At 43.3% G+C, this 18,533-nt stretch overlaps 2 protein-coding genes across 3 annotated transcripts in view; one reads left to right on the top strand and one right to left on the bottom strand.

Annotated features, from left to right (window-relative positions):
* Window positions 1–1,307: 1,307 nt before the first annotated feature.
* COMMD9 (COMM domain containing 9) lies at window positions 1,308–7,393 on the bottom strand. The gene is made up of 6 exons (XM_083837391.1): window positions 7,261–7,393; window positions 7,013–7,138; window positions 6,575–6,714; window positions 6,049–6,083; window positions 3,126–3,229; window positions 1,308–2,288 (listed from the first exon to the last, which is right to left on the bottom strand). Exons 1-6 carry the CDS (start codon window positions 7,369–7,371, stop codon window positions 2,148–2,150), a joined length of 657 nt encoding a protein of 218 aa, XP_083693517.1. The 5' UTR covers window positions 7,372–7,393; the 3' UTR covers window positions 1,308–2,147.
* A 185-nt stretch (window positions 7,394–7,578) lies between these two features.
* Window positions 7,579–18,533, top strand: part of LOC310900068 (V(D)J recombination-activating protein 1) — a 112,910-nt gene continuing 101,955 nt past the window's right edge. For both annotated transcript variants that reach the window (XM_083837382.1, XM_083837383.1), the window contains exons 1-2: window positions 7,579–15,300; window positions 16,569–16,693. The gene's annotated coding sequence lies outside the window, so the exon portion shown is untranslated. The remainder of the gene's footprint in view (window positions 15,301–16,568; window positions 16,694–18,533) is intronic.

The raw sequence follows: 18,533 nt of genomic DNA, 5'->3' as shown, positions 1-18,533 counted from the left end.
TCTTGGCAAATGTGCTAAGAACCAACAAGAAAATGCCTAACACTTCATGCAAAGATTTGAAGGGAAGCTCTCTTGTAGCCTCCTACCTCTTGAGCTAGAAAATACTGGCATCTCCTTGCAGAATGACTTGAGATATACCTCTTGAAGTCGTTAGATGTTTGGCATACCTCTGATTCAGCGGGAAACCTCCTTTATTAAATCTCCATGAGCACTTTTTAGCTACCTGCAGATAGGGCTACTCCGACACTGGGACAGCCTCTTCAGTTCTAAGGCTTTTCCTCACAGCTATTCTGTAGTTGTGTAATGGGTTCATATGAGGACTCTGCACCTATCAGTTCTTCATTTCATTAGTCCTTACAATATTTTGGCTTTAACTTCAAGATTTACCTCAAAGTTTTCCTCTGTGTATTGACCTCCTCTGTTCCTCTAATATTATGAGTCCTTCATCTCATTATTCACCTCCTCAGTTGTTCCTACCTTCTAAAATCAACAGCATGATATATTTGAGACTTTTAAGGTTAGGCTGGAAAGCAACGAAACTTCCTCAGATTGAAGAAGTCGGTTATAAACATTATCCATAGCTTGAAACTTGTGGAACAGATTCTTGAGTATCTGTCTTCTGCCTTTGGATTTCCCTATTAAATAGGAAGTTTACTGGGTTATCTTGACAGTGCAAGTATTATGATCTTCACTAAGTGGACCCTAACACAGGGCTTGTCATACAGCTTGATGCACAAGCTGTATTACCTCAATCTTTTAAAAGCATGGATTTTATTTACATCTATATTCTAGCCTGCATGGAGATGTATAAAAATAATTAACAAAGCACCGTAGCTTATGTACACATCCCACTTGATTTCATGTTTGCAAACACAAGAGATAATATTTTGTCTTGAAGGAGAGCCAAATGTTTTATGAAAGGTGGGACTTCACCATAAACAAAGCATTTGGATACAGTGTTCCAGTTCAGTGCCTTATAGAAGATCATCAGAGAGATGAGTCCTAATTTTGTTCATTTTCTGTGCTTACTTCCCCATACAACGCACGTATCTGTAAAGGGTTAGGTCAGTGTCATCACCTGTACCTAGCATAGAGCTGGTACCTGTGCTAAAATGTGCCCTGAGACGTTACTAAAATGGGATAGGAGACAGTTTAAAAGATGAATCTATTCGAACGGGAAATAAAGAGCCCCTCTTCAGCAACAAAAGTGAACATCCATTACATCAGCCTAGAAACTAGGCACCATCACAAAAAGGCCGAGGTAATCCAGGACAACATCTCTCTTACACAGAAAAGGACTCCAAAAATCAATTAGCAGTTCACTTTTTAATTGAAGGGAGATTTATACAAACAAACATCAGAACACTTTGGGGAAATATAAGCACCAATTGCCATAGAAAGATTTCCTACACCACAGACAAAGGCCATCAATTCTTTACTTTCCCTGTCTGTTTTCTTCTGCAGGGAAAGCAAAGCCCAAAGTCTAATAAACCCAAACATGAATTATCTGAACTCCTTTATTCTTTTCAGACAGGAGGAAATTACTTGCTGCTAAAGATGTACAGACTAGTCATTTTGCAAATGGTGCTATGAAGCTGATCAGAAGGGAATGTGTTGTAGCATAATTGCCCTATTTCAAAGCATTATCCTGTAATAACAGTCTGCAGCATGGCTGTGCTTCATTGAAAGGGAGAGAGTGCTACATCTAGCATGCACCTCAGTGCATGCACATTCCAGAGGGAAGTACCCTCCTTGTCTGCTAATGCTGGAAGGCAGCCCATTAACCAGCTTGAGCCTTTTAGATCCTAATTTCAGGGCAGGGAGATAGCACTTGCTTCATTGGTTGCAGCTATTTGCTATTTCCAATTATGACCCTTGCGATTAAACCAAGCTCTGAGCCCTTAAATCCTTTTCCAAAATACAGACCAATTTTTGTTCAACAACAGTATGAAAACACTTCCTGGCACCAGGCCAAAGGAATGTTTAAGAGTTAGCTTTTCAAAAGCTATCTTATTAACTCAAAAAAGAAATATTCTTAATTTTGTTTGGTTAAACCATAAACCATGTTATACAAGGCTGCAACTTAGGAAAGCTGTAGGTGTAGAATACTTCCCTTCCTGGTTGCTGGAATTCATGTCCTTGGGTATTCATTTGTTTGCAACAGCGGAAAGTTGGTCCCGGATCCTTCCTAGACCTTCTAACATAGTGTCCAATGTTTCTTTACTCAGTTCCACAGTCAGTGCAGAAACAACAGGACTATTTCCACATAAGGCAGCATCTTCCTGAATCTGAAAACAGGAATGGAGTTGTTAGGTGTATGAAAAATCCACTGATGTCTTTTCCAGCGCCACTAGGAAAGTCGGTGCTTAATGGACAGATTAAGAAAAAACTTGGCATCCAGCTCCATCCTGAAGCCCAGAACCCATTTCCTTGCTGTGTGCCTTTACCAGTGAAGTGCACTCCCTTTAACAGAGTGCCAGTAAGCACACAGAGCCGTAAATGTGGGGGAATTCTGAAGAGACTCATGGCAGGAAGCCGCATCCCTATCAGAAGCATCTTAGCAGATACCCCACACAACAAGTAATCACATCCCACACACAGAAATTAGATTGTTCCTCCTCCTCTGAAGCCTACCCACCCCATTTTTACTGGTTTGGGGGAATCAAGAGTTCTGTAGAATATGAGCAGTAAGCTTGGCTATAGTCCCCGAATGACAGATGTGGACAGTGATAGAAATTATTAGTAATCAGAAGACATCTCCCAACTACTGTAGTCAGCTAAACATATTGCTGAGTGACTTAGAACTAGAGGCCAATGGCTTCTCTGTAATTTATCTTTCTTTCCATAGAGAACAATGGTGACTAGGCACAAGTATGCTGCTTTCTCTCATCATCATGCAAAGAAATCAGTACAAGAAGATGGCTTTCATCTTAGAGATCACTTCCAGGTTCTGTTGTATGTCAAAATCATCTCTGAGAAAGCCTGTTAATTTCTCAGAGCCTCTCTGCTCCCACCCTTCAGGCAGTAAGCAATCACCAGATGCCTGTCCAAACTATTTTGTGCTGCCACTGGTAAATCAGGTGTTAGACACGGTTATTTTGGTCCTGTACAGGTACTGACATTACCTTTAACTGCAGCAGGCAAGTAGGGACTGCCATTCTGTTGATTGTGTCTGACGATGTCTTGATGTCCACCCTCCAGTCCATGTCAACCAGCCGAGGCAAGGAGACTAAGGCATTAAAAAACAGGGATCAATTAGGCCTGGCAGCACACGGTGACTCCAAAACCCATGACTGTCACCATATACAAGCCTCTCCACTAACAGAATCGTGCCGGCCCTGTGAAAAATGTACAGTTTTAGTGCTACTACCTGGCTTCACGTTATTTTTATGTTGTAATAAGCCAGTCAATAAGGCCTCCACATGACACTTGAATAACAAACAGGGTTCTCCATCATCACAAGCAAGGATGCTAAAATGCAAGACAAGCACAGCTAAATTCAAAGCAGCTAAGAGAAGGGGAGCAATAAGATATCTTCACCTCATACCCTGCCTGCAAGATTCAGTGTTTAAGCATGAGTTACTCTGGGACCTACTATACTCTGTTCTGTAACTGGCAAGAAAGTACATAGGAATCCTAAAAAAACAAGCAATACAGAACTGGGAAACCAGAATCTTCACACATCCTGCCCACTTGTTAAAAATACTGAAGATGTAATTTCAGTTTTATCCTAGTTAGATCTCGCATAAGAGAAATCATTCAGGAGTCTGATGCAGTATTGACATCCATAGTTCTGGGGCTGGAAATTCCATCAGCCTTCCAATGGGAAGGAACAGGTCCAACTTGGTTGCCCTGCCAAGAAACTTGTGCAGCTATCCCTTGCTGAGAAGAGATGGGGATAGTCACTTGTGATGGCACGTACTGAATGGAGTACTGCACGTTGCACTGTGGACCCCTGTCATTTCCACTTTGGAGCTGTTGCATTTATAAGACACAGAACACCTCTCACATCTTTTTCAACTCAATTTTCTGGTAAAAGCTGAGCTACGCTTCTTGTGTTCAGAAGTGCAGCATCCAATTTCCTGCGAAAACCAGTAAATTCTCACTAGAACAAAGTCTACGCTAGGGACGTGGGAACAATGACAAACCCTCTCAGTTTGAAAAAGGCATTTGCAGCTAGCAGGCCTAACTACTTTGTCAGAGCTATGTCAGAACAAATGAGAACCAGGCACACGAGGAAACATTGTTCCCGTGTAGCTCAGGCTTTTGAAATGAGTCTGAAAGAAAGGTAGGACCAACCCCATAAAAGATCTGTATAGAGATGATAGTTTAAGAATAAACTCAGTTTAAAATCTCAGTTGTGGCGCTTGGTAAGTTTGAGCATCTTTGCAAAGCCTTGGCAAATAACTGCTGGCAATCAGGTTTGATATCTATTTAAGGGTATCAGAGGTGGATGAAGAAGCAAAGACTAAACCTGCATTGAGTGCTGCAGAAAGAACTGTCACAACAGGCAACTACAGCCTGTCTGGATTCTGCATGCCACAAGGTGCCTAGTTTCCTCCCCAGGGGCTGATCCCATCTGATCACTAGCTTTCCTTCTGATTCCTGGTGCTCAGAGGAATTTCTCTTTATCTGGGGAAAGGTTCCTCCTCCCCTCAGAACTCCAGGGGGCACTGCAGAATTGGCTGCCTTGCTCTTGTATTTGGAAGAAATTCCAGTTTACAGTCCATCAGGGCCGGCACTTGGCAGTATTTGCAACAACATAAAATGCATCTGTTTAGTCTTGTATGTTAATTTGCAAAGATTGATTGCTGGCAGCTTGGAGGGACAGGAAACCATCCACATTTTTAGATTAACACAGAACAACCAGTTGGAATGTCAGTTCTTTAAAACACTGCCTTGGCCCCTGTGTAATATGTGTTGGATATTTCATGAATATAACATAATCCATCATTGCTTAAAAAAAAAAAAAATCAATCTCATTACAACAGGGCTAAATATTCATCTAATAAATACAAAAACGTGCATCTCAGAGCAAAGCTCCAAGAGCCATACACCCAGCCTTGCTTCTCCTTTGTGAAGGCCTAGCTAGTGTGTCACTGTCATATCATGCTTGTTCTCATTTCCTCTAAGGCATGATAGTGTTAAGGATACAGGAAAAAGCACTGCGTGTCTTGGTAACGCCAGAACAATGTTTAGACTAAGCAACTGCAGTATTTACTGTATTAGCATTATGCAATAGCTTCCTCCCCCTCCCTATTTTTCTACCATTTATGCTATTAAGATTTTTGAGGGACAGTGGTTTTCCGGGTCTTGCTATACTGTTTACTTCTTGGACATTATCTTCTCTGCAGGCCAAGAGGATCTATGCAGACCTCAGAGTATTCTTATTATGAATCAGCTCTCATTTCTAAGTGCTACAGCTTAAAAGAAAAACTCTTAAGGGAAAAAACAAACCAGTATAGCTGTGTGGAACACTTAACCAGAATGTAACTCACTGGCTGATGCTACTGATAACATTTGCACTGCTTAACTACATCACGCTTCAGAAAGGTGAGGAAAAAGCAAGTTATGAGTACGTGCCACATCTGGAGAGATGTGCGGAAGAGAAAGAATGCACAGAAGTGACTAAATGTGCACAGATAAGGCATTCCCCAATATGTACGTATGCTTTGCAGCTCATAGTTGTTAACTATGGACATCATTTAAAGATCTGAATGGGGAGGTTAGAGTGCTTCATATTCAGAAGTTTGGCAAATAGTTGCCATGTCCACACTGCATTCTGCAATGTAGCAACAGATTGAGCATTAAATGAAATTGCTTGAGGACTGGAAACAATTTAGCACAGTAGCACAGAACTGAATACAAACTTACTGGCCTCTCCTAAGCTCTATGATGCTCCAAGCATACAGCTTCATCTAAGGCAAACAGCAGTATCTTTTGTGCTACGCTGCACTGAAACATGCTGCGATGCTCTATTCTAAACTCCAAGCTCTCTCAAATGATCTCAGGAGCATTAATTACATCCGGATGTGAGATACTACTTACTCTGACTTGCTTGTGCCTCATTCCTCCAAGCAGAGCTGTGAAAAGAAGAAAAAAAATGGTATCAGCAACACTTTAAAAAAAATAAAAAATAAAGGTAGCAAAAGCATTCAGGGTGGTTTGTCTCTGATAGGAACGCTCCTGTAACCAGGGCTCCAGCAGTCAGCAGAGCCCCCAGATCTGCAGGGCTGCTCTCCAGCCTCCCGTCCCCAAGTCTGTACACATAGCCAGGGCTGCCCTGTCCCTTTTTGTTAAGACAAACGTGGTTTTACGTTATGTGAATTAGGTCCACACCCATTCCAAAAGCCTTGGGAAAGCCCTCCGTGCACACTGCAGCACTGTTTGCCATTCCATGCAGGTGATGTACTTCGTTCAACTCGGCTCATCCCGGGCGGTGCGATTAAGCCCGCAGCATACACAAGACTGCCAGAACCAAAACTCTGAATGCTGCCAACTACCCACGTACCAAACCACACAAACACACTTTAACTTTCCAACCGAAAGCAGATGGCAGGTGGGTAACACTCACATATTCTCCAAGATTATCTTAGTTAAAAGGTTTTTCAGGTTTTGGTGAAAGTTTTCTGGAAAGAGAGCGAGGATATCTTCTGCCCTTGTCAAGCCGCGGTACACGACGTGCCTGGTGAGGCTGTGCAAGGCGGACACCAGCTGTAGGAAAGGAAGATGGGAAAAGGACTCCGCAGGGCTGAAAAGCATCGCGTACGGCATGGGACGGGACTCATTGCCCTGACAAGACACAGCTCCTGCCAGGATACCTGTGCAGCTGGGGCACTGCATGCCCCGACAGAGGGCAGGAACCAGAGCCTTTGCAGGTCGGGAGCCCCACTGCTCTCCCGTCCCACGAGGAGCCCCCTGCCCCTCACGCACGCCCCCTCCGCATCCCTTTACCGCCGGACCCCGGGCGGAGGATCGCCTTCACCCAGCGCCTCTCGCTAGGGGCTCCTACCTGCGCGGCCTCCTCGGGGTCGGCGGCGATGGCGGGGCAGGCGCGCTGCGCCAGCGGGCCGAGGCCGGCGGGCGGGCTGGAGAAGCACTCCTGGCACAGCTGCCGCACGGCCTCCTTCGACGGCGCCTGCCGGGGAGCAAAGCGGGACGCGCTCAGCCGCGGCCCGGCAGGAAGCGGCCCCCGCCGCCGGGCTGGGCGCCGCCTCCCCCGGCAGCAGCGGCAGCGCGGCGGCCCCGCGGCCCGCTCACCTTCAGCAGGCTCTGCAGGGCGGCGAACTCCCCCTCGCGCAGCGCCGCCATCTTGGCGCCCTCGGCGGGGGCGGACGCCGCGCCTCCCCTCCCCTCCCGCCCCGCCGCCATCTTGTTGGGGCGGTGCGGGGCGGTGCGGGGCGGTGGGGCCGGGCACGCCGGGCGCTGTAGTCCGGCCGCCGGGGCCGGAAACCCGCAGTAACAAGTGCAGGGGCTGTGCTTTTCCTGGGGTTTCTTGCGTGCTTTGACGCACCCAGGCTAAAAGTGAAAGCTGTGAAATATTTAAGCCTCAGCTCCACGTCCGTAAAACAAGCTGCTGCGACAATTATTGGAGCTAAAATGCAGGATAATGTTTTGCACCAAATTAGCATGCATCCTGTGTAAAATTTTACAGACGCACGCAACTACAGTGCCCTTTTTGAAATACATGAAGTGATACTTTGTTTCACCATTCAGTGCAATGAAGAGTGAAACCAGACACAGAGCTTAAGCCATGTGTAGCAGCTTAAACTCCCTTACCACAAGGGTAGGGGTGACACCGAGAGGTGCCAGCAAGCTTCACGCCCATCTCCTTGGCTGACTGCAGGCCGCTTGCACTCTGAACTCATGGTGTTGCTCCATGCTGAGAGAGGAAATGACTTGGGACAGCAGTGGGAGGATGGCATTGTGGAGGCCCAGGCGAGGTGCCTGTGGAGTGCTGCCGTGCAGCTCCAAGGAGCAAGAGCTTGCGCTGAGGGGACCGGCCTCCGTTCTTCGAGTGCCTGCAAGCATTTGGCCAAAGTCTGCTCTGGAGCATGTGCAAGGTAGGATGTGTAGCATGTGAATGGTGCATGAGTTGGGCTTGAGATCAGAGCCTCAGGTACCTGACAGTGCAGTCATGACCTGTGTCAACAGTGAGATCGCTGGGGTAAGAGTAAGCCCTAAATATTCTGCTTCTCCCTCTCTGATTTAATCAATTTTTTACTGTCAGTGCAAATCCCTTTGTTGGATGCAGAGTTTAGCAGTAAACACTCTATTTTCAGCCAGTGGGAACTGGAGGCAAAAGATTTATCATGGCATTGCTACAATGATATGGACCATTACCTTAGTAAACTGTGTACGTTTTACGCTTTGTAAAAGATATTCAAATAAATCCTCTTTCCGAGAGAGAAATTGTCTCTGTTTTGTCTTGTATAATTCACAGCACATCTGGTACCAGGATATCTGTGTAATCTATGGGCTTTCTCATCACCTTTTCTGTCAAAACATCTTCATTTTCGTTTGCATTGTTCTCCTGTAGGCAGAATAATACATGGTAAGAAATGCTAATGGGATGTCATTTGCATTGGGCTCCACAGGTTTGTCAAAGAAAAGGGATTCCTCTCGCAGAGGAACTTATTTTACTTTCTCATGCTGGGAAACCTTCAAGGGCAGAAGAATCTAAAGGGAAAGTATTTTATTTTCTATCATTTTTCATGAGGAACAGGAAATGAGTCTCAGGGGGAACAGTTTTGGGGGTATGAGTTTACCATCTGTAGCCTCTTCAAATTACTTAGTATGATTGACCAGTTCAGAGAGCTGCAATATACTTGTGCTGCTTTCTCTAGCACTGTGTTACCAATAAGTTTAACCCAGTGCAGGCAGTACATTATGGAAGGCTGAAGGTCTGCCATATGGAGTCTTCTTGATGGAGATGCCTTCCTGGGAGAACCGATGTGCTGCTGAATTTAGGTGGTAGGACTACGTGGGCAGTGAGTCTTGTGGATGCCATTTGCTTATCCAGGTGGTAGAACTATATAGCTCCTTACTCTGATCGGAAAAGGAAAACTAGCTACACAGGATCAGATTACAGGAACTGTGTGACATTGTCTATTCCTTCCCAAGAGGAAGAACCTGAAAGATTTGATGATGGTCCTTCTTCCACTGGTGCCACAGCTATCATTTCCCACCTACACAAATACAGCAGTATCTGCAAGCTATACATTAGAACAGACCAGAAGGTGAAGGGAAGGAGCTCCTAGTTTTTGTTTGCAAAATTTAAGGTTTGCCAAGTAAGCAATCTAAACAATTGCATCGCAAAGGAAAAAAATGTAGCAGTGGTTAGAGGTCAGGATTTAAGAGCCGGGAAACTGGAATCGTGTCTTTCTGATTCTGCTTCAGCTTTCACATGAAGCTAGGTAGCTTCATTTTTGTCACCTGAATGACAGGAAGGTAATGTAACTTCTGTGTCACATAAAGCCCTGCATTAACAAATGTGGGCATTTATTAACATCAGCAGTGAATTTAGAGGTTGTGAAAGCATAAACTGAATGAAAGTGATATAAAAAGAAAGGCAGCACTATGTTACAATCTCTGGGCAAATAAGCCTAAAGGGAAACAGAACTGAATACAGGATATCACTTAATATTGTAATTGTATCAATGATCTCTTAAATTCTTCCTGCTTGTTTTGTTTACAAACCCATAAAACTAGCATTTTCTACAATCAGAGGTAAGCAGAATTTTTCTAACTGTTAAAGCTTCTGAAATGCCATTTCCAGCTGAGGAAGACAGTCACTAAGTTTTGGCAGGGCTCTTCTAAAGCAATCACTTTAAAACACTTACATGAAAGTCAGATTGATTTTACTGCCTAGTTAAAGACTTAATTGTACAGAATAACTTTGTCAGACAAATAGGTGGAGGGCTGCAAAGGGCGGCTGGGGGCGGGGAGCAGAGGGAGTAGATAACTATTATTGCTGTGAAGAAGTATGTGGCAAGGGAGAACATTTACCTGTGAGTCACATATTCAGAACAAAGATATTGCCTGCCAGTGAACACTGCTGGCATCATGTTGGATTTGTTCTCCAGTCCACCTCCTATTGTTGTCATTTCCTCGCTGTGGGAACCTTCTAATTATGAGGAAATAATGACAGGTTTGATTTAATATCAAAATCAAAGTGCTCCTTGTGTAGCACATGGGTGGTCAGAAGCCAACAGAAGTGCTTAGTAAACATGCTTTATCTGAGGATGAGTAGATTTTTGTTTCGGTTTGGTTTGGTTTTGTCACCGTTTTTCCTTCCTTTGCTACTGTCTGTAGCTGTCCGCAAGGACCAAACCTCCAAAGTCAGATTTCCTGAAGCAGTAGAGGGTGAAGGGTGAGGTTGCATCATGTAAGAAAAGCTGGTCCTGTGATCAGTGTGCTTATCACGAAGTTTTTGAGAAACACCAGCTCAGTTATCTGCTCTGCCAGAGGCAATTCTCTCTGAGTTTGAAAAAAACATCAGTTAAAGCAATGAGGCAGATTGGATGACCTTCCTAGATCTTCTCACAGCCCTTTTTTTCCATGATTTCATGTCTGCATCACCCAGTGGGACCCAGCTGAGAGCTCTGAGGCTGCCGGTGCTGTAGCACAGCACTCTGTGCAGGAATTGGCTTGGATCTCAGGCTGCTGTTTGTCCAGTCACTGAGTCTGAAAACTAAGCTCTGCTTCTGTGTAGGGCAAATTCACTTGTGCCTAGGCCTGGGTGATACAGCTGTAGTGCTGACTGATTTGGAGCTCTCTTGGTTGAGCCAGCCAGTGTACCTACAAATTGTCCTCCTTCAAATAGTGCAGATATATCCATACAAAAAATTATGCAGGCAACAACAGTTCAGGGGACTGGATAATCAAGCAGCCTGTGAGCCTCGTAGACACTGGTGATAACTTTCCGAATTCAACATCTCCCAAATGTGGGGATGTGGGCGTATGGGTATACATACTTGTTACTTGCTGCTAGTGTAACCTCTATTCCCAGACATGTTAAAAAGAAACAGGAAAAAAAAAGCAACAACAAACAAAAACATTTCAGAACTGGTAATTCATATGGGGAGAGAGGATTGGTGACCTTTTTGGCTGGGAATGACTTGAATGAGAAGGGAGGTGAGGTGGGAAAGGATGAATTTGGAAGGGTAGGTGGGAGGTTTCTGGTGGGAATTGGAGACCTCCTGGGGCTTGGAGTAGGAGAATAGTTATTCATTTGCCTTTTCACTTAAAATAGCAAATTATCTTTGTTTTCTGTATCTACTGCTACCTGGCTAGCAGGCTTCATGGTCATGAGAGTCTTTGAGTCCTCAAAAATTCATGTGGTTGTAAGAGCAACATGGGTAATTACATGGGGCAAGAAACAGCCACGGGGAATTGCCTTGTTATCAGAAGCATATGCAGCTCTCTCCACTGGTCTCTGAGGTATTTAAATATCTCTGAGGTAATTAAATATTCCTACCTGGAAAATACTGGGAGGGAAGTTGCCTGTCTGCCCTTTGCCTTTTTTTTTTTTTTTTTTTTTTATGGAGAGAAACTGCTGACCTGTTTTTTTCAGAAAGAGAGAGAAAGGAGGGGGAACTAACGGGAAGAACTGGGTATATCTCACATATGAAGCACTGCAAGAACTATGTGTATTTCACATCCAAAGTATTTCTCTTCTACAGAAGTCAACTATGGTGACAGAATAAATTCCATGAAACCGCAAGACAAAATCAAGAGATGGAAAACTGAATGGAAGAATTTCAGTAAGTCAGTGTAAAACATGCTTTGTATTTTTAGACATAGCTATATAACTCCAATGACAGATAAACATTTTGCAAAAATGTCATCTTTGTTATAGTCCATCAACTAGAGCGAGCACCCAAAATAAATGTATCTGAGAGGGAATATGTTGGGAGGAAAAAGTCAGTCTTGCTGTTCCTAACAAGGTAAAAAATAGACATAATAAAGCAAGCAAATAACTTGACAAAACCCATTTCTGCCAGCTTTTTTTTCTTCTCTTTCTTTTCTTTTTTTTTTTTTTTTCTTTCCCTTAGGATGTAAAAAAGGAAAGGAATAAATTTAGCTTCCTTACAATTTTTGGTTGTAGAACTTTAACCTTTTACACTCCAGGAAAAGATGCTGACAGTTCTAGCTCACTTTGGCTGTTCAAGGCTCCCTCAGAGAGAAATCCTTGGGATAATAAGGTTCTGATGGGAAGAACCGTTAGGCTTTTCCCTGCAGTTGTAGCCTATATTCACTGGAGCATCTGCTGCAGAACAATGGTTTCTTCTTTGTGGGCTTTCTGCTGCAAGGCAGGGCTGTGCTGTGTAACCGCACCCTGCTGGGTGTGTGCAATTTCTCTGCTGCAGGGAAAAGTGAAGCTGTTCTCCTGCCTTGCCTAAGAAGAGCTCCATAGTAGGTGATTCTGGATTACAGAGCAAGTGAGATAAAGTGTGAGAGACATCTTTTCCTTAGTTACTTCTGCATTATTTGTGTTTTTAACAGTGTTTCTTTAGCAACAAATGAGCAAATAATAGGAAAGAAATTTTCACAGAGCATGCATGCATACTTGGGCTTACTAGTACTAGCTGCCTGCTTGTCATCATATTCTCCAAACAGGACTTTCCTGAAATGTCTCCAACTTTCTAAAGTTCCATTTATACCATCTTATATTTTGATGGACATGTTAGCCTTTCCATTGCAGGGCTATGACAGAAGTTTCTTTTACAGTTGTTGTTACTGGGAATCATGCTTAGATGTTTTACTGGTAGGGCAAATTTCCCCCTAGATGTCTGGCTACATCTATATTAGTAAACTAAACAGTGACAAAGAACATTCCTGAGGCCATTACTGTTAAATTTCTCGTGCTGTTCTTGGCATTGTTTCCCCTCGTACTAACTGTCACTCTCCCAAGCAGCTCCAGGGTATGGGTCAGGAGTTAGCACGGACTAGGAAGTAACCCCAGTGAGCAGTATGCATATGGCCACCCAGCCAAAGAGGCTGAGAGCCACACTGATGAAAACTGTCCCATGTCAGTTGGTCTCTGCAACAGAAACCACTCCAGAGCATGTTTAATTTACTAGCAGTAAGATTATTTTACTAGCACAAATTGAACTTTCACATACTTATCTTCACTTCTTTTGCTCCAGTTGCAATGAGCTTTCCAGAAGACTTGGTCTGTGTTTAGTCCACCTAACCCACTACATGAATATCAGTCAACAGAAGCTACAACAGTCCTCCTAAGCTCTTGTGCCTAAGGGCAGAGAGAGACTGGAAAACATAAGCAGGCACGAAAGGTTAAAATCCAGGACTTTAATCCTCAGATTATGAAACCCATGTTATTTTAGGCATGTTGGCAGAGCCCTGTAGGGGAGCCCAACAGTGCAGTGTGAGGCATTTTTTCTACCCATGGGTTATCAGCCTGCAGGCTGACTACATGGATTAAAAATAAAATAAAATAAAGTAAAGTAAAGTAAAGTAAAATAAAAATGGTCTTGTATCAAAAAAAAAAGGAAAAAGAAAAAGAGAAAAAGAAAAAGGGGGCTTTGCTTGTACCTTTTTCTTTTACTTACATTCATGTCACAAGCTTAGAAGCTGGTACAACATCAGCAGCATCCTAATACCCATAAGAAAAATCATATTCTTAGTAATAAAATTGCTTATCCTTTTCTAAATTGGAAGAGAGAGGTCTTAGCTTTTAAATTAATGCAGCAGAGGCATGGCATCATGTATATGTCAGTTGAACTGGAGGTAGACTACATGGTGACCAAGAGAAAACCTCTGTTCCCCAGACAGAAGGCAAATAAGTCCTGCAGAATTTCACAGCACAGGATTTTAGGATGGCCACCTATCTGCCTGTCAGCAGTTACCAGCTCACAGAAGAGTCATCAGGAGAAATGCCTGTTTGTGCGGCATCCACTGCAGTGTAGGCTGACACAGCTTCAGGACACCTTTGTCACCAGCAAAAGGACTTGAGGGAATGGCCTGGAACTGTGACAGGGGAGGGTCGGGGTGGGTGTTAGGAAAAAGTTCTTCACCGAGAGGGTGGTTGGGCACTGGGACAGGCTCCCCAAGAAAGCTGTAACAGCACCAAGCCTGCTGGAGTTCAAGAAGCATTTGGACAATGCTCTCAGACACATGGTCTGATTTTTGGGTGGTCCTGTGTAGAGCAAGGAGTTGGACTCTGATTCTTGTGTGTCCCTTCCAACTTGGGATGTTCTGTGATTCTGAAGCTGGACAGGAGATATTGCATGGGGGTATCTGAGCATCAGGCATACCTTCCCTGCTGGCAATGCTTCTGCAGTAATAGCTGTTTCCTATAGAGGGTGAGAGGTTTGGAGTTATAATTTCTCAGGACACTACAGCAAGATTTGTTACAGCTTGCTTGCCAAAGTCCTTAGATTTCTCCTAGGTAAATGACACACAAAACTAATTGTATCTACTTCTGTGAAAAATTTTGAGATTTAAAGATAGAAAACAACAGGCAAGTACTAAGTATGGCTGTCTTTTTGAAACAAAGCAGTTAAAAATATTGAAAAGTTATGCAAATAAGGCTACTCGACAGCAATCTTTGAATGTACATTGATTTAAAAACCTTTGCAGGCACAAAACCAAGGATCTTGTATTTAGCATTTTGACACATATTTCTTCAATTCAGAGACATTGATTGGTCTGCATGATTCAGGAAAAAATCTGTATTGATCACTGCACCTGACAGATAACCCTTGCCTTAAGGACTTGTCTATGTTAGACTCTTTTCCTCTTGAAATTTCCACTATTTATTTCTGTTGGTGAATCCAGATTTTGTGAGCGTAAGAGTAGGGTAGAACCATTGGAGGCACATAGTTGGCATTAGCAGTGTTGGCCTGACTCTGCATGGCTTTGTGCCCTGTGCATTGTCAGAGTCTGCCATTTGTTCCAGTGGCTAAAAGCGGTCCAAGTAGTGTAGAACCGAGATCTTTCCTGGTCGCGCTGATGTGGCATTTGGCTCCAGCTCTGCACACTAGATAGCTGTCATCTTGGCAGATTTTGAATGTTCTTATGAATTTTTTAGGGATGGACTAAAACCACATGGTTATTACTCAGGTTTGTACTCCTCAGAGTCAGTTCTCAATCATCTTTTTCAGATGACAGTATTCCTTCTTCCCTGGCCTCTCTGCTGAAGCAGCTAGTGCCTTCCCAGTTTCAGTTGCTGATACTTGAGACTCTTCAGATGGGACTGCTAATTAGAGGATGAGACCACTGCTGACAGATGTGATCTGTAAAGCTCTGTGCTAACAGATACTCTCCATGTGCTGTGTAAGTGTGTGGACACTTATCTGTATTAAAACTGGAAACTGAGCAGCTTAACACTGTTGTGAAGAAGCCACTGCACGTTAGTCGTTCATCTAAGGTATTTTCTCCCCCCTGCTGCAATACAGTCCCTATGAAATTTGACAGACAGGTCAGACTGTGTCAGTTCTTGAGATCTATGAATGTGTTCAAACAGCAAAGTATCATAAGAGCTAAAGGAAGCTGAACATTTTGCAGCAGAAAGCATTTGGCCAACCATAATACCAAGCCTTTACAACTTTCTTTATCCAAGATCTCCTCCAGACTTAACAACTATCCATTAATGCTCACAAAACTCCTGGGAGAAAATTTCATGCAACATATGTTACAGCAGTGGAGCTTATTTTGCTTTTTTAAAGCTAATTAAAGCATTCTTTGAAACATTTTCCCCGAGGTGTTTGCAACCCCGACAGTGTAGCAGAGTCAGAACTGGCAAGACAGAAGGAGCAAACCACCAGGGACAAAAGTGAGACATTTAATCTCTCTTGTAAAAACAAAGAAGCAAACAAACCACAGAGCTGGCAAAGGATAAATACAAAGTTTAAAATTCATGGAAGGGGACATTTCTCTCCTTTTAAATGTATTAGCCTGTTGATGTCGCTCAGCGTGACTTGGCCATGCTGAGGTTGGGCGGTGAAGCAAAAGCCAACACCAGTATGGGCTCCCAGCCTCCCCCTTTAATGTGGCCACTGCCCCACCCTGCCAGTCCCAGTATGGAGGAGAAGGCAGAAAGGGAAAGGCTCAAACCTGTCAAAGTTCATTGGTTAGCTGCAGCTGCCAGCAGCTGCCAGAAAGGGCTCCTTCAAGGCTGATATGTAAAACAGCAAAACTCAAACGTGCTTTTCAGTTGCATGGTTTCTTTCTTCCAACAGAGGCACTTACCTTCAGCAGGCAAGTGGCTAGTAGGTCCTATCACTGGAAAACATTGCTAGCAGGAGAGTAGTTTCCGTGTAGACAGTCCCAGCCACTCTGGGGACCTCTAGCCAGTTTAGGCTTCAGAACTGAGTGAAACATCAAGGACTGACTCTGAGAATGCAGCGATGCCAGTATCAACAAACAGACTGTAGAAATATTTCATCAGTTTAAAATTCTGTATTCATTACAAAGTCTTGCTACAGCACAGCCCTTTGGAGTCAGCTGCAGGCACAAACCAAGGTTATGGTAATACAACCTGTAATCTCTGCTTAACCATTTTTATTCTGCTCAAGTTTCTTGCTTTCCTCCCACTTTTCCAGTCTAAACCCCACTTGATCACTGTCTTCTGCATTGCCTGCCTTAACCACTGGATGCCAGGGGGCCTCCCAGCAGGGAGCCTCTCATGCACCGACTCATCCTCCTGTGATGGGAATGCTGCCTGCAGGTAAGCAAAGGCTTGTGAATACACCAGTGCAGTTTTCTTCAAAGCAAGATGTAGGGCGTAGAGAGCACAGAACTACTCGTTTTTGTAACGTGAATCGCTTGTAAATTTGCAGGGCACTGTACAAAATGCTCCAAGGAAGAGGCCAGTGTTCAACCACTTCATCTAGATGTGGTTGTGCTCAGCTTGTGCTTGTGATAAATGCAGGCTGTTAGGTGCACTGTGGGCAGTGGCAGAGAGAGCTGGCCTCACACACTTATAAGCTTCAAGAAATTGGCTGGTCTTGTGGCTTAGACTGCCTGCAGGGCTGTGAGGTAATGACAGCTGTAAAGTTGTGATCTTGGCTGCAACAAGAACCCCATCAGCTCATTTTGTATCAGAACAGGTGACAGAAGAGTCACCATTACTTTAAATTGCATCTTGGTAAGGAAAAGGATTCATATCCCGTTATTAAGGAGTCAATCAGGCCCCTTTGGTTGCAATTCCTGCCTTTTATTGATTTCAAATTGCAATTACAGAGGGCTTATTTTTGTCTAATGAGTTGGAATTGTCTTTTTGTTCTGTGTTAATATACCAACTAGTTCAAAGAAGTCCAAGTTTAAGCAATAAGAAATAATAATCAAGAAACACATAAAACCTCAATTTATTTCAATAATACCTTCATCACACATATGAAACAACAGCAACAAAAAAGAAAACAATCAAAAAGAAGTTTCTTTCTCTAATTGTTTTGGGTGGCTTAAAACCCAGACAAGATGAGGTACACCCCATACTCTCAGAAAAATCTCTGTAGAAATGCCTCAAAACAGAAAAGAAGTAAATACTAAGAAACCAGAATATAAATGATATCCTTCTTTCTTCTGCTCTACCTCATCACAACCACATTCTTAAACTGCCAAGGCGTCATAAGGGTAAATGTCAAGATAAATGCTGTAAAAATGTCCTTCCCTCTGTTATTAACATCACCATGGACTATTAAAATTAAAGGGCACTTTAAAACATAATTGATTTTTCATTATTTATCTGCTATTGCTTAGGTGTGGGTAGTGAATCCCCAGAGGGGGTGTTTCATATATACTAGATATATCAGATATTTCACCTCTGGCCTTTTAGAAATAGCACAAATGTAGTTGTGTTTGTGCACCTACAATTTCAGGACATGAGCCAGCCTCTAGCAGATGAGACTACAAAAAGAAGCTTCCTGTAAGCAGTCTATTTGTTATTGTCTTCTGCCAATTTTTATATATTTTTCTAAAATATCTATTAGTGACCATGGTGTCACTAGCGCTGTGATGAATGCTGTGGATTACTGTCCACTCTGTCATGGAAACTCCTAGCTCAAGTTATCCTGGGGCAAGAGCTGACCTTGAGCTTCTTGAACCTGCCATGGCTGGCCAGTTGTGTCTACAGCCTTTGGGTTTATGCCTGTTTGCACACATACGCTGGGAATAAGGGCTGAATAAGGACCGTGGCAGTATGAAACAGAATGGTTTTAGTGTAGTCAAAAGAAGAAATAATTCCATTTCCTTACTTGGTACGTACCATAAATTAGGAGCACATTGTTTGCTGTGATAGCTCTATAATTTTGTGCTTATATTTCTGTTCACCTCAGAACAGCAGAAATTATCTGATTACTTTAAGACTTCAGATTATGTTAATGCGAAACATTATGCCACAAACAAATTGAATTCACCTAGCTCTCTGCTGGCCTCTTACCAATAGGATAAAAAATATGAAATAGTACAAAATAATTATCTTTCTTTTAAGGAAAGCTCTTCGAGTGGGTCATGTGAGGTACATAGAAAGAGTCTTCACCCCCAGCCCACAACATGTACTACACAGT

This window comes from Anser anser, assembly GCF_964211835.1.
Source record: "Anser anser genome assembly, chromosome: 5".
Taxonomy (NCBI): domain Eukaryota; kingdom Metazoa; phylum Chordata; class Aves; order Anseriformes; family Anatidae; genus Anser; species Anser anser.
The sequence above is the reverse complement of the archived record's forward strand: the minus strand, read 5'-3'. Positions and strand labels throughout refer to the sequence as shown.

Excerpts from the sequence above, each read along its gene's own strand:
- COMMD9 (XM_083837391.1), bottom strand. The coding sequence starts at position 7,371 with ATGGCGGCGGGGCGGGAGGGGAGGGGAGGCGCGGCGTCCGCCCCCGCC. Across the intron at positions 7,139-7,260 it reads CCCTGCAGAGCCTGCTGAAG|GCGCCGTCGAAGGAGGCCGT; the intron begins GTGAGCGGGCCG and ends GCTCCCCGGCAG. Across the intron at positions 6,084-6,574 it reads AAGATAATCTTGGAGAATAT|CTCTGCTTGGAGGAATGAGG; the intron begins GTGAGTGTTACC and ends TTCTTTTCACAG.